Raw genomic sequence first — 14,359 nt, forward strand, 5'->3', positions numbered from 1 at the left:
AATTTAGAAAATAAATGAACAAATTAGGGAGAAGGCCCTGGGGGCAGATCCAGGACAAGCTGGAGAGATATCTCTCGGCTGGCCGAGTCCCCCCGGATAAGCTAGAGGAGGTGGCTGGGGAGAGGGAGGTCCGGGTTTCTCTGCTTAGGCTGCTGCCCCCGCGACCCGGCCCTGGATAAAGCGGAATAAGATGGATGGATGGAATTAACAAAGACAGAATTACAATACAAAGTCACACATTTACTAGGAAAAATGGCAAATTTACTCAAATTGGGGAAAACAAGGAAAAAGTTGCAGATTTCTTGGAATAAAACGTACGTAAAGCGTAAAATCGTGCTTATTAAACATTCTGCTTTTGAAAGGTTTCTGTAGTAACATGGACTTTCCTTGCTACTGCTGTCAGACTCCACAACAAAGACTTTGCAGCTGACCAAACATCCACCCATGTGCAATAACACTAAGTGCAATTCTCTTTTTCTGACAACACTGTATTTTCCCATGTGTGGGACTAATAAAGGTTATCTTATTTGACTCTTAGAGGCTACGAAGGACAAAATAAGGGGCAAAGAAGGACAAAATGAAAAATGTATAAGGAAAAACTGTCAATAAGATAAAATACAAGAAAAGCCCTCAAACTTATGAGAGCAAAGTCAGAAATTTTATTCAAAAAGTTGCAAAGCTAATTTAAAACTTTAAAAAAATCAGATAAGATAAGACTTTATTGATCCCACGGTGGGGAAATTTGCATTACCACAGCTCAGGTACCAATAGCAGACGAATGCAAAGAGTATACCAAGAATATAAAGTTAAGAAATACAAATACACATACATCCATACACACTAAATATACAGTCAGGTCCATAAATATTGGGACATCAACACAATTCTAACATTTTTGGCTCTATACACCACCACAATGGATTTCAAATGAAATGAACAAGATGTGCTTTAACTGCAGACTGTCAGCTTTTATTTGAGGGTATTTACATCCACATCAGGTGAACTGTGTAGGAATTTGGCATTTTGCATATGTGTCTCCCACTTGTTAAGGGACCAAAAGTAATGGGACAGAATAAGAACCGTAAATCAAACTTTCACTTTTTAATACTTGGTTGCAAATTCTTTGCAGTCAATTATAGCCTGAAGTCTGGAACACATAGACATCACCAGACGCTGGGTTTCATCCCTAGTGATGCTCTGCCAGGCCTCTACTTCAGTTCCTGCTTGTTCTTGGGGCATTTTCCCTTCAGTTTTGTCTTCAGCAAGTGAAATGCATGCTCAATCGGATTCAGGTCAGGTGATTGACTTGGCCATTGCAAAGCAGTCCACTTCTTTCCCTTCAAAAACTCTTTGGTTGCTTTTGCAGTATGCTTTGGGTCACTGTCCATCTGCACTGTGAAGCGCCGTCCAATGAGTTCTGAAGCATTTGGCTGAATATGAGCAGAAAATATTGCCTGGAACACTTCAGAATTCATCGTGCTGCTTTTGTCAGCAGTCACATCATCAATAAATACAAGAGAACCACTTCCACTGGCAGCCATACATGCCCACGCCATGACACTTCCACCACCATGCTTCACTGATGAGGTGGTATGCTTAGGATCATCAGCAGTTCCTTTCCTTCTCCATACTCTTCTCTTCCCATCACTCTGGTACAAGTTGATTTTGTCTCATCTGTCCATAGGATGTTGTTCCAGAACTGTGACGGCTTTTTTAGATGTCGTTTGTCAAACTCTAATCTGGCCTTCCTGTTTTGGGGCTCACCAAAAGTTTACATCTTGTGGTGAACGCTCTGTGTTCATACTGCTGGAGTCTTCTCTTGATTGTTGACTTTGACACACATACACTTTCCTCTTGAAGAGTGTTCTTGATCAGGCCAACTGTTGTGAGGGGTGTTTTCCTCACCAGGGAATGGATTCTTCGGTCATCCACCACAGTTGTTTTCCATGGTCTTCCGGGTCTTTTGGTGTTGCTGAGCTCACTGGTGCATTCCCTTCTTTTTGAGAATGTTCCAAACAGTTGTTTTGGCTACGCCTGATCTTTTTGCTATCTCTCTGATGCATTTTGTTTTTTCAGCCTAATGATGGCTTACTTCACTGATAGCTCTTTGGATCTCATCTTGGCAGTTGACAGCAAAAGATTCCAAATGCAAATAGCTCACTTGAAATGAGCTCTGGACCTTTTATCTGCTCATTGTAATTGGGATAATAAGGGAATAACACACACATGGCCATGGAACAGCTGAGAAGCCAGTTGTCCCTTAACAAATGGGAGACACATATGCAAACTGTTGTAATTCCTACACCGTTAACCTGATTTGGATGGTAAATGGTAAATGGCCTGTATTTATATAGCGCTTTACTAGTCCCTAAGGACCCCAAAGCGCTTTACATATCCAGTCATCCACCCATTCACACACTGGTGATGGCAAGCTACGTTGTAGCCACAGCTGCCCTGGGGCGCACTGACAGAGGCGAGGCTGCCGGACACTGGCGCCACCGGGCCCTCTGACCACCACCAGTAGGCAACGGGTGAAGTGTCTTGCCCAAGGACACAACGACCGAGACTGTCCAAGCCGGGGCTCGAACCGGCAAACCTTCCGATTACAAGGCGAACTCCCAACTCTTGAGCCACGATCGCCCGCTGTAAATACCCTCAAATAAAAGCTGACAGTATGCAGTTAAAGCACATCTTGTTTGTTTCATTTGAAATCCATTGTAATGGTGTATAGAGCCAAAAATCTTAGAATTGTGTCGATGTCCCAATATTTATGGACTTGACTGTACATTTATACATATACATACACAAATACATGCACACGTTCATACATATATAAGATGCATTATGCATGAGGTGGTAACCGTGGATGACCAATGGATGACCACAATGTCCAAGTGACTCATGACATCATGAGGAGGAGTTATAGAGTCTAACTGCTGTTGGGATGAATGATCTGCGAAAGCGCTCCTTCCTGCAGTGACGGTGTTTCAGTCTCTGACTAAAGGAGCTGCTCAGCGCACTCCCAGACTCATGCAGAGGGTGATGTGGGTTGTTCATGATGGATGTCACCTTTACTAACATCCTCCTCCCGCCCATCACCTCCACAGACTCCAGAGGACATCCCAGCACACAGCTAGAGCTCCGCACCAGTTTGCCAATCCTTCTCCTCCTGTCCCTGTTTGTGCATCCACTCCCCCAGCAGGCCACTGCGTAGAAAAAGGTGGATACTACCACAGTGTCATAAAATGTCCTTAACAGAGTACTGCAAAGGACCTCAGTCTCCTCAGCAGATGGAGTCGACTCTGGCCCTTTTTATACAGGCTGTCTGTGCTGTATTTGTAGTCCAGTCCAGTTTATTGTTGAGGTTATCACCCGGGTACTTGTATGAGTCCACTATCTCAATGTCTTTTCCCTGGATGTTCACCAGTGTTGTAGGGGATGACTTCCTCCTGAAGTCTATGACCATCTCCTTTATCTTGCTAGGTTCTAGGTTCTTTACTATTATTTGTCACATGCATAGTTATACAAGTATAACACACAGTGAAATGTAGCCTGACACGCTCCTCGACATGTGCAAAAATTGGGGGGGGGGGTGTAAAGGAAGAACATTATATATATATATATATATATATATATATATATATATATATATATATATATATATATATATATATGTATATATATATATAGTATATACACTGGGTGAATGTGCAGTAGTAGCAGCAAGCAGGTGAATTCTGTACATTAATATGAATAGACATCTGACTATTTTACAGGATAGACAATATAAACATATTTAAAATTAAAGGAATTGAAATGTACATTGTGCCTTGGTTTAGTGTCTGGAAGAGTCCTGTCTCAGTCAATTATAGATGATGTGAGAGGGCGGGTGTGTGTGTTTAGGGCACGGATGGCTTGGGGATAGAAGCTCCTCTTGAGTCTCTCTGTCCTTGCCCGGATGATGCGGAACCTTCTACCAGATTGCAGAAGTTGGAACAGTTTGTTGCCAGGATGGGACGGGTCCTTCAGTATCTGCGCTGCTCTAGTCCGGCATCTCCTGGTGTAGGTGTCCTGAAGCGGGGGGAGAGCAATCCTGCAGCAGCGTTCTGCTGTACGGATCACTCTCTGGAGAGCTTTTTGGTCCTTCACACAGCTGTTCCCGAACCACGATGTCATGTTCTGTGTGAGGATGCTCTCCACAGCGCCTGTATAGAAAATCCTGAGGATCTTTGGAGAGACCCTGAACTTCCTCAGTTGTCGTAGGTCATACAGGCGCTGCCTAGCGTTGATTTGGAGAGCATTGGTCTCACACCAGCCAACAAAGTCACTGATGACCCTCCTGTATTTCTGATCATTTCCGTCTGATACGCATCTAATGATGGCTATATCATCTGAGAACTTTTGTAGGTGGCAATGGTCTGAATTATAACAGAAGTCAGAAGTATACAGTCTGAACAAGAAGGGTGAGAGAACCGTGCCCTGTGGCGCCCTGCGTGCTGCAGATTACCACGTCGGACAACAGTCATGAAGCCTCACATTCTGTGGTATGTTGGTTAAGTAGTCAGTGGTCCATGCAGTCAGCTGTTTGCCCACTCTGGTTCCCTCCAGCTTCCCTAGTGTAGGCTGGTTGGTGTTGAAAGCACTGGAGAAGTCAAAAAACATGATCCTCACAGCGTTCCCCGCCTGCTCTAGGTGAGAGAGGGATTGCTGCAACAGGTACATGACAGCGTCATCCACCCCAATTCCAGACCAGTAGGCAAACTGCAAATCTAAAATTATTAAAATAAAACCTGAGTTGAACAGTAACATGAGAAATGTTACAACATGTCATAATTTATTTAATAAAGCCTAAAATGCAGAAGCAGTGTGTGAAAAACACACTGATTCAGTGACTTGTAGGACCACCTTTAGCAGCAATAACTTTAAGTAATCATTTTCTGACTTTATCAGTCTCGCACATGGCTATGGAGGAATTTTTTTTTCTTTTCCTGTACTGCACCAATCAGACAGAGTACTGAACACCCTCACATACTGCTTCTTGTCTGTCATGTGCTCAGTAATATAGCTTCTCTCTCAGCAGCAGCCGCTGAGGAATCTCCCAAACAACGTGAATCCGATAACTTGAGAACTAGATGACATAGCAGCTGCAAATTGATACCAAAGATCTACTCAAGGTCAAGTTTTATGAAAATCTTGTAAGTGTGATCACTTCAGGTGATGCAGTATTTTGAAATTGATACCATAGGTATATCTACTTGGAGGCTGTGGGTAGCACTGACAGCAGCCAATATGTTTACTTTCTCCAGATGTGTACTCTGGATTGTTCTAGTACTGAATGTCTCTCTAGTAAAACTAATATGAGGCACAGCTAACCGTCTTTAGGCATTAGTCCAGTTGAACTGCATCTAATATATGCATGGGAAACTGAGGATACCTGTGGTTAAATGGTAAACAGTAACTCTCAACAGCAACTTAATTTAACAGTAGGTTTTGTTGTCCGCCAGAGGGCGCAAGCCGGACATTATCGGTGTTAAACACAGTGGAGAAGAAGGTCAGATATCTCTTAATATAAGAACTCTCGCTCTATCGACTTCTGGTTTGATAGGGGGCGCTCATGAGATGGTTCTGGTAACGAGTCGATATTATATAATTTCGAATTCATTATTATTGCCTTGGAGAACAAAAGTAAAATAACATTTTGGCTGTTTATGTAGAAGCATTTGCAAACGATTGCTTTAGCCGTTTCGTTATAATTACTCCTATTATCTGAGGTCTTGGTCGTGTGCGCCATCTGCTGGCAACCTTCTAAACTCCAGTTCATTTCTACACAATGTTTTTAACAGGAAGTAGACTCTCTTCCAAGTTATCGCCTCTGGTTGGGTGTCCGGTAGTTCCTCCTGGGTTTGAGTTGTCTGGGAAACCCGCCATGTACGGGCTCTGCTTTTCAAGGAGGTTTGCTGAATAAACAGTGCTGAATATTTGGTCCACCCCGGCTTGTTTAGTTCCTAGGGATAGATGACGAGCTAGCCGACCGAGTACCTCGCGTTTAAAGTCAGATATAATCCGGTGAAGGTTGACCTAAAATCCGACATGACCCAACAAGCTGCGGCTCTGCAGACCTACAACAACGAGCTGGTCAAATGTGAGTGAGCCTATTTACTGTCAATAACACATTGGACTGATTAGCATAACAGTGTTAGCGGCTTAAATTTAAATTGTAGTATACTTACTGGTTAATATATAAATTAAGCATATTTGCCTAGTAAATGACTATTGCGCTTTAATTTCGCAAGAGAATATGTAGACCAAGCATATTGTAGCCTGCACTGTCACCAGAGAACAATACTCGGGTTTACTTATTGTGTTAAATTCTATTGTGTTCTCCTTATGTGTGTTTTGTAGCATTTTTATTCAGATGGCTTGTCTTGTCATATTGGGTTTATTTTAATGAGCTATTCTGCGGCCGGAGTGGATTCTTTGGGAAGCCAGTGTTCTGGTCCCAGCTTGCAATGTTAACACCCTTGTGTTAAAGAAAGTTTGCTGCCTGTAATTTTGTCTAAAACCGATAAAAGTCCTTTTTTTGAGAGGTTAACCTGTGATTCTGCACCTCGCCTAATAATCTGATTAACCTCCTCAGATCACCTTTAACCCTTTGCGCTCCACACTGGCGCAAATGGCGTTAACAGGTATCAGCTCTGAGTGCTTGCAGCAGTCAATTTGACACTTTTTCTTCTTCTCTCAAAAGTTTTAGAAGATAAAAGACCAGTGAAGCTGAAGCTTGTCACATGTCAGGTGTTGGTTAATCTGTTTCTGGTCTGCTGGAATTAGGGAAGCACTAATCCTACTTTTTTAGTCCAAGTGGCTAAACCATTTCACTCACTCAAATGAAAATTAAGACCAGTAAATTCATATCGCGATATAATTTGAAGCATGTGCGGTAACGATATATATCACGATATATTCTTTTCTTCCATATAACGTATTTTCCATACTATAAGGCACACTTAAAATCCTTTAATTTTCTCAAAAATTGAGTGTACCTTATGTATGAATTCTGGTTGTGCTTACTGACCTTGAACCGATTTTGGCGTGCAGAAATCTGTTAAAAAATGTTTTAGTACAACTTTGGTAAGCTGCACTGCTTGATGGATTGTCAGAGCATTACAGCTGCAGTCGTGAGGAGCTTCGCGGAGTAATCTGGGTCCAAAACTCCATCTCCTTCAGGTCCCAAAGTCAAACAAACACTAAGAGTTAAAAACGGTCTAAATCCTTTCATCTTTAATTAAATCATCAGCGTTTCTGCTTTATCGGGTGTAACAATTAAGTTTTACATCCATGAAAACAGAATTTATTAAATTTAACGGAGTTAGAAGTTAACAGGAAGTTAGCTCGCAAGTTTCCACCTAAACATGACATACCATGTTCTGACTGAGAGATTTTTGAAACTAATTCAAACGTACAGCTCTGCTACCACTTCCAACATAAATGAAGACAGAAAACTAAACAGCAGTGGCGTTTGCAGGGGTACTGAAGTTGGACTACCTGGTATATAATGTTGTGCTACGTGACTGCTAGCGACACAGCTATGTTAGCATAACATTAGCACTCGATAAAAGTTAACGTGAGGGATTCTGGTGGTCAGGGACAAATGCAATCACATAGCAGGATGCTATACACGGGCCAAACTTCAGTCAGGAGAATAACTGAGATTATTCATCCACAATACGAGGTTTGTCATTAATATACTGCAACAACATGGGGATAGAGCAGCTGCGAGAGAATGCAACATTAATGAATCACTGTTACGGAAGTGGAGGAAGCGCAGTTTTTGGCTTTCCCCATATTTCAAAAGTGCTTCATCTCTTTGCTATGACTGTGGCCCGCCATAATTTGCAGATGATAATGGTTTTAGCTGCTGCGATGCTTTCGACCAAAACAGGCGCAGCTTGATGACATCATCAACGAGCGATAGAGCGGTATAGTCAAAATCTCTATCATTGGCCAAATTTATACAGTTTCTATTGTATATCGTTTATATCGCCCACCCCTAGTTTACTGTATCCATGTCTGTGTTTGGGCTGCGTAATTATGGCAGAAATCATCTGTCTGAGTCCCGAGGAGATCTACTGAGGCTCTAGTTTAATCCCACCTTTCCCTCTCGATCAGGTATTGAGGAGCTTTGCTCGAAGCGGGATGAGCTGAACCGACAGATCAAGCAGGAGGAAGAGGAAAAGGAGCGGCTGCAGCACGACATCCGTGTCCTCTCGGAGAAGCTGAGCCGAGTCAACGAGAGCCTGACGCAGAGACTCGCCGCACGCGCCACCTTCGACCGCACCATCGCCGAGACGGAGGCTGCATACACCAAGGTGTGTCAATGACCGAGCCTGCAGTGGTTTTCATATGCTGAGTTTTTGTTTACACAGGTATTTATAAAGGCAAAATTTAAAAAAATTTAAATTCATGTGGCTCTTCTGCAAAGTTAATCAATATCACATAACAGGTGCATGGCGAATGGAGAACAAACGGAGCTCTGCATAACAGCAAACCCAGCAAGAATTTCCATGTTGATTGATGTTCTGTATTATATATTATTCTGCATTATACGGAGGTTTCTTCCTGTTAAAAGGGAGTTTTTCCTTCCCACTGTTGCCAAGTGCTTGCTGATAGGTCATCTGATTGTAGGGTCTTTGTAATATAAAGGATCTTATGTAGTCACACCATGGCTGCTTCTACCTTGTGACAGAAATGTTATTTCTAACTCAAAATAGCAAGTAATTTTTGGCACAACAGCCTCATACCACAACTGCTTCTCACCCAAGTTTGCTGGGTAATACCAGCTGCAGACGTTCGGAGGAAGGAGAGGCGGGGGTGGGATACCTTTATTAGTGCATGAGTAATGGATCAGTGGTTATAAGGTGTTAAAACAATAGCTGTTTGTTGGACTGTCTGCATCAACCAGAAAAGCTCTGTCTCAAGCGTTGATTCAAGAACTAATTAAAAGTTGGGTATGGCCACAGAAGCTTTTGGCTGCTGTACTGGATGTCAGTAAGATCCCACCTGCTGATGCTGAACTCCCTTTGTGCTCTCACTTAATCACTGTAAACAAACACTCCTGAGCTGCTCTGATTAAAAAGCAACAAATTGGCCAAGCCTGGACCCCTTCTTTAATTGCTTCTAAAGTGCACCCCACACTTCCTCTGAGTTTCTGCACAAGTTAGTTCATGTTGTTTTGTTTTTACTCCTGCAGATATTGGAGAGCTCCCAGTCTCTCCTGAGCGTCCTAAAGCAGGAGGCAGGAAACCTCAGTAAAGCCACGGAGCCTCGGAGGACGGAGCACTGAAGGCGAGGAGCAAAACTGTGCACCTGACCTCACCTGACTGTGGCTTCTGAGGCAGTTTATTCCCCACTTTGGACTAATTTTTAATATATTTAAACCTTTGTTGTAAGTTTCTGGATTCAATAAATGTATTTCCTAACATTTTCTTTGTGTTAAAACTCCAATTTGTTTGTTTTGCTTGTTGAGTGAGAGGCATAGGCATAGTTCTCATTCAGCTTAATTGGCATTCTCCAGAGACCACCAGCAGAGTCTGGAGATGCTGTGGCAGACTTCACACCGTATGACACGTGATGGGTTTGGCAGTGGGTCAATTGGTATTTTGGGAAAGCATATTGTTGGTGAATGCCAGTGTCAAGTAGAGTGGTGACTCCTGGGATCTCTTCAACACTCTGCCATGACCAGTTGGGGTGAGGGGAGGAAGACTACCTGTGCAAGTTGAGGAGAGCGCGATGGTTTCTACTCAGTTCACCAAACAATTCCTCTTCTTTTGGGGGACGCTGTCGCCTCTTTAGTGCACCTTTTGTCACCTTTATTCTGTTTGCATGGCTCCAAAAGGGCTGCTTCTACCCACTGAGGTTTTTTTTTCCTATTTGTGTTCTAGATTAATGTCCTTGTTTTGTTGTGTATAAAAATGTTTGTTCCCATGTGGTTCATCCACCACTTTAGACTTATTAGAACTGAGATTTCTAACAGGTTTTGTTTTTTAAGGGATTTAAGCTTATTTTTTCCCCATCAGACATTCCCAAATAATAAAGTAACCCATATGCGTAGAAGTCATACTTGGCGCATAGTTTAATTCATAGACAAGAAAGGCTAGAGCACTCGCATTTCTTCAAGTCTTCTATTTATTGAGCTTTCATTTGTACAAGTATGACATCACTTTTTTTTTTTCACTTGCCCAAATCATTGACAATAACTTTACAGTAAGCACATCTGCTGCGATGTAGATTTACAGACGAGAGGAGGGTGGAAAGTAAAAGATGAGCAAGCTTTCTACCACAGTGTTGCTACAGAGTGACCAACACAAACTGCTCATTTTGCATCGGGCATAGACAAAGACGGGGTTGGGACACTGCGGCAAGAGTCGGTGTGTACACTTCAGAAGCGCTAAAGTTGAGTGTTGCGTCTCTGGCCATCAGAAAAGTTCTTGCTGGTGCCATTTAAGACGAGATCAGTGAAGTTTGCCCACAGTTTGGTCCTTCAGTTCACAGAGAGAGCAAAAAGAGTACCGCAGAGTGGGTTTTGGTCAACAGAGGCAGCAGTTACCACAGGTTGATGGATCCACAGGTGTGTCATGTGACCATTAGCCACAATTCCAAAGGAGGTCCAAGCAGGGCTCAGTTAAAGGGGACCCGCAATGCTTTTATGGTCATAAACTCTGAGAGACAAAAGTTTGTTTAAAACATTCAGTTTCTAGCAGTTTTTTCTACTCTTGGTTCTATTTGATATCAGAAAGCATGGATATCACTAGTATGGTCATCTCGAGCACAGAGGCCCCTCCCACCTGTGGTTGCTTGTGAGGGGCAGCCAATCAGAAGTAAGCTGCAGTTAAATCAGCTCATTTCAGACTAAGAATTACTTTAACCTCTCTATCATGCACAGCTATTCTGGTAGGGTCCACAAATAAGAATATGGAAATGAGCATTATGGGTCTCCTTTAATCAGTGTGTTTGGAGGATTTATATCCATGCCTACAAATCAAGCATACTTAACATTTTTTTGGTGTTTTCGTTTACATACCCAAGATTTTTGTGTTTCAAGCAGTTTTCATTCATTTCCTCTCATATGATAGAGCACTCTGTAAACACCACAGTGAACAACAAGTTTCAATCAGTGGTCCTCGCTTTTTCTGAGGTGATCCTTGATTATCTGTTGTCTTTGATCATGAGACGCACCGTAGTCGAGTTTCTGCAGATTGTGTTTGCACAGCTACAAGTGACAGGGAATTGTCGAGTGTATTGGAGGATATTGGAGAGATTATTGGGTTAGCAAGGTATAATCCAGCGTAGTTTTTAGTGTTTTCAGAGGTGGCTTTCTTTTAGTAACAAAAGCCAGACACATAACCCAATCCAGAGCAGCCAACCTCACAAGTTTTGATTTCAGAATTTACTGATTCACTTTTAGGCTTTATTTCCCTGGCATGGAGGTTCAATGGGCTAAATTTGGCTTTTTGCTCTTGAACTAGGCTTAAACTATATCTGGTAAACTAAATTTAAAGGTGATCTGTATTCCAAGTTCATATATTTTATACCTTCAATCTTGTGAGTGCCATATTACCACTACCACTGAATGAAGCTCTGCTTTCAAGTTACAGCAGCACAAACTGTGCATTTTCTTCTAGCAGGAATTTGCACAGATTTGGTTGGTGATGGAAAAAACTGATTTCCTCTTCTATTACTTCATCAGGCCGAGTACCCTTTAATGTTTAAATGATTTTCTGCAGAAAGGCTCTCTTGACTAAGCAGCACCAGGGAAGACTTCTGGGTCTTTTTGTAAGTTTTCTCTCTTTTCATATCTAAAATATTAGCAGGATATGCTCAATTGATTGATTTTGTGCAGAATGAAAGCCAAAGTGTGTCCAATGCCTCCTTGTACGTGAGTGCGCACACAGGCTGAAGCAGAAAGCTTGGACTAATAAAGGAAGCTGATAACTGCTGTTGTGAAAGCTTTTATCGCTTGATTGGGAATTGAGGCTTTGTCAAGCCACATAACACAAAGAAAGTCCAGCTATTTTGAACCAGACCAAGTAAAATGTATACTGCAATAGATGGAAATGTGTTCATTATTACTAACTTTTTGCCAGTTTGAGACCTTTTCAGAGAAATGTATTGAAGGTCAAATCCAGCCATGCTAAAGTTTGGAGAAACAATAACAGGGCTCACTGTTCAATGTGATGTTTTCTGGTAAGCTGATAATCATACCACAGGAAATTTATTGAAAAAAAAAATTACATTCAGTCTTCTGAAACAGAAGCAGTGCTGAGCAGTCACATTGAGCGCATGAAGTAAACATCCAAAGTTCGTGGTTCTTTCAAATCGGTGTACACCAGCAGGGGGTTGGAGAGATTTTGTAGGCGGACAAAGATGAAGTCCCTGTGGACCTGTGTGGCGAAACTGCACTTCGGGCTGCTGTTTTTGGTCACAGTGACAAGGCCAAACAATCGTAAGACTAGAGTGGCAAAAGAAAACAAAGTGGTCATGGCATTCATCGCGATGCATTCAATTGTGTGTGGCTGAAGAGTTTCATTTCAAATTTTAATTCATTCATGCCGACTGAGACATGGGATTGAAATTAGAAATGCACAGATTATCCCCACCTTTTTTCTTTCAGAATATCTAAATATCAATCAGTGCAATCTAAACTGATATATCAGTCCACCCCAATCAAAACCCTGACTTAGACTTAAGTCAGGCTTATCTTTGAAATGTAACTCTTCAACCAAATTTAGGTTGGTGACAAATTAAAGGAAAAGCCTGAACCCTTTAACCCCATATATGCCCTCAGGGGGCAATTTTGCTGGCATGGTTGATGGAAGTGGTCTCTTACAGGATGATAATGCCCTTCCCCGATCTTGAAAGGAAACAGGTGGGATGTCACTGAATGGATTAATGAGGATGACATCAAGAATCAAGTGCTACAGTCTCCAACGTGTTAGATGACATCATCGTGTTTTGGAGGCACGTCATTGAGACGCTTTTAACCTTCTCCTCTAATTTGTCACCAGTCTGTAGGCTTCTCATTCTTTTAAGTGCACATTTCCTCTACAGCCCACTCTTACTTCCTCATGAGGTGCAAAACAAAGCTAAAAGCATGACAGTGCAAAGACATCTATCAACCAAGACTCCCGGACGAAACATATAAGTTGTAAATCCATCAGAGAGAAAGACAAAGCTCCTGACGGCAAAGAAACAAATTGCATCTGATTGGAGAAATAAAATGTAAAAAAATACATGAAATAATAAGCAGAAGAGATGAATCCCAGTGGAGACAGTACAACAATACTGGCCGAAGAGTGGATGCGAGGCCTTTACAGGAACTCTTTAATCAGTTGGCATTATGAGCATATAAAAATATGAATAATAAAAATTAAAAAAAAAGACAGACACAGACAGACACACTTTCATTCTTTCTCACAAAACGCCTTTTTTTTTTTTTCTTTTAATGATCAATCACAATCACTGTTGCCTTCAAAGTGGACCGCCTTCTTTCCCTGTGGAATGTGAAAGTAGATGAGGTCCGACTGGTCTGGCGGGGATCTTTCGGAGCCCTCACCAGCAAACATCTGTACAAAAAACCAAAAACAAACAAAACGACCCCCCCCCTCAAAAAAAAGCAGATTTCAGACATGCAAACTTCAACGTTAAGCAGGAATAAATACACAAAGAGCTGAGGAAAGGCATCGGGAGGTCTACCAGCTTTCCAGAGCAGATATACGGACACGTGATTTCAGCAATACGGACATACAGACATTGTTGGCCAAGGTCACTTTATCAAGCATTTAATAAGGAATGAGAGGTGCTACTGATCCCGGGGCGTGGGGTGCATATGTTTCCTCCCTCGTCACATGAAGAAGTGAAGCGTGTTGAAGTTTGCTTGCCAAAAAAAAAAAAAAAAAAAAAAAATCCAGCAGCTTCAATCAGTACATAGTCTGCCAGAAAATATACAAAACCTAACAAAAAAAAAAAAAAAGGCATAGAGAAGCTTTACAGTAAGACAGAACCAACAGAAGTGCTGGACTCAAATCAAAACATGCGGATAAAAAAAGAAAAAAAAAAGAGAACAAAGAAATGCATTTGTGGCACCCTTTCACCATTTTTATGTGTATCTGCCGCCAATCTGCTGTAATGACACGCTTCCACGATAACACTGAACTCTGTCGGCTCCTTCCCTCGTCGACATCCTCCAAAAAGAATAAAATAAAATAAAACCTGAAGCTAAATTTGAACCTCGAAAGCAGCAAAAACTTCTACAGCGTGGCAAGGAGGAAGATTCTGGACGCTGACAGATCAACTGTCTGTTAGA

The 14,359-nt window shown here is 42.0% G+C and overlaps 1 protein-coding gene across 1 annotated transcript; it reads left to right on the forward strand.

Annotated features, from left to right (window-relative positions):
• Positions 1 to 5,838: 5,838 nt before the first annotated feature.
• On the forward strand, positions 5,839 to 9,478 carry ssna1 (Sjogren syndrome nuclear autoantigen 1). Its single transcript, XM_026174432.2, has 3 exons — positions 5,839 to 6,142; positions 8,167 to 8,366; positions 9,248 to 9,478. The coding sequence occupies exons 1-3, from the start codon at positions 6,091 to 6,093 to the stop codon at positions 9,338 to 9,340; spliced, it is 345 nt and encodes a 114-aa protein (XP_026030217.1). The 5' UTR covers positions 5,839 to 6,090; the 3' UTR covers positions 9,341 to 9,478.
• Positions 9,479 to 14,359: the final 4,881 nt, after the last annotated feature.

Source organism: Astatotilapia calliptera, chromosome 7 (assembly GCF_964374335.1).
Source record: "Astatotilapia calliptera chromosome 7, fAstCal68.1, whole genome shotgun sequence".
In the NCBI taxonomy this organism is placed as follows: Eukaryota; Metazoa; Chordata; class Actinopteri; order Cichliformes; family Cichlidae; genus Astatotilapia; species Astatotilapia calliptera.

Excerpts from the sequence above, each read along its gene's own strand:
- ssna1 (XM_026174432.2), top strand. The coding sequence starts at position 6,091 with ATGACCCAACAAGCTGCGGCTCTGCAGACCTACAACAACGAGCTGGTC. Across the intron at positions 6,143-8,166 it reads CAACAACGAGCTGGTCAAAT|GTATTGAGGAGCTTTGCTCG; the intron begins GTGAGTGAGCCT and ends CCTCTCGATCAG. Across the intron at positions 8,367-9,247 it reads CGGAGGCTGCATACACCAAG|ATATTGGAGAGCTCCCAGTC; the intron begins GTGTGTCAATGA and ends TTACTCCTGCAG.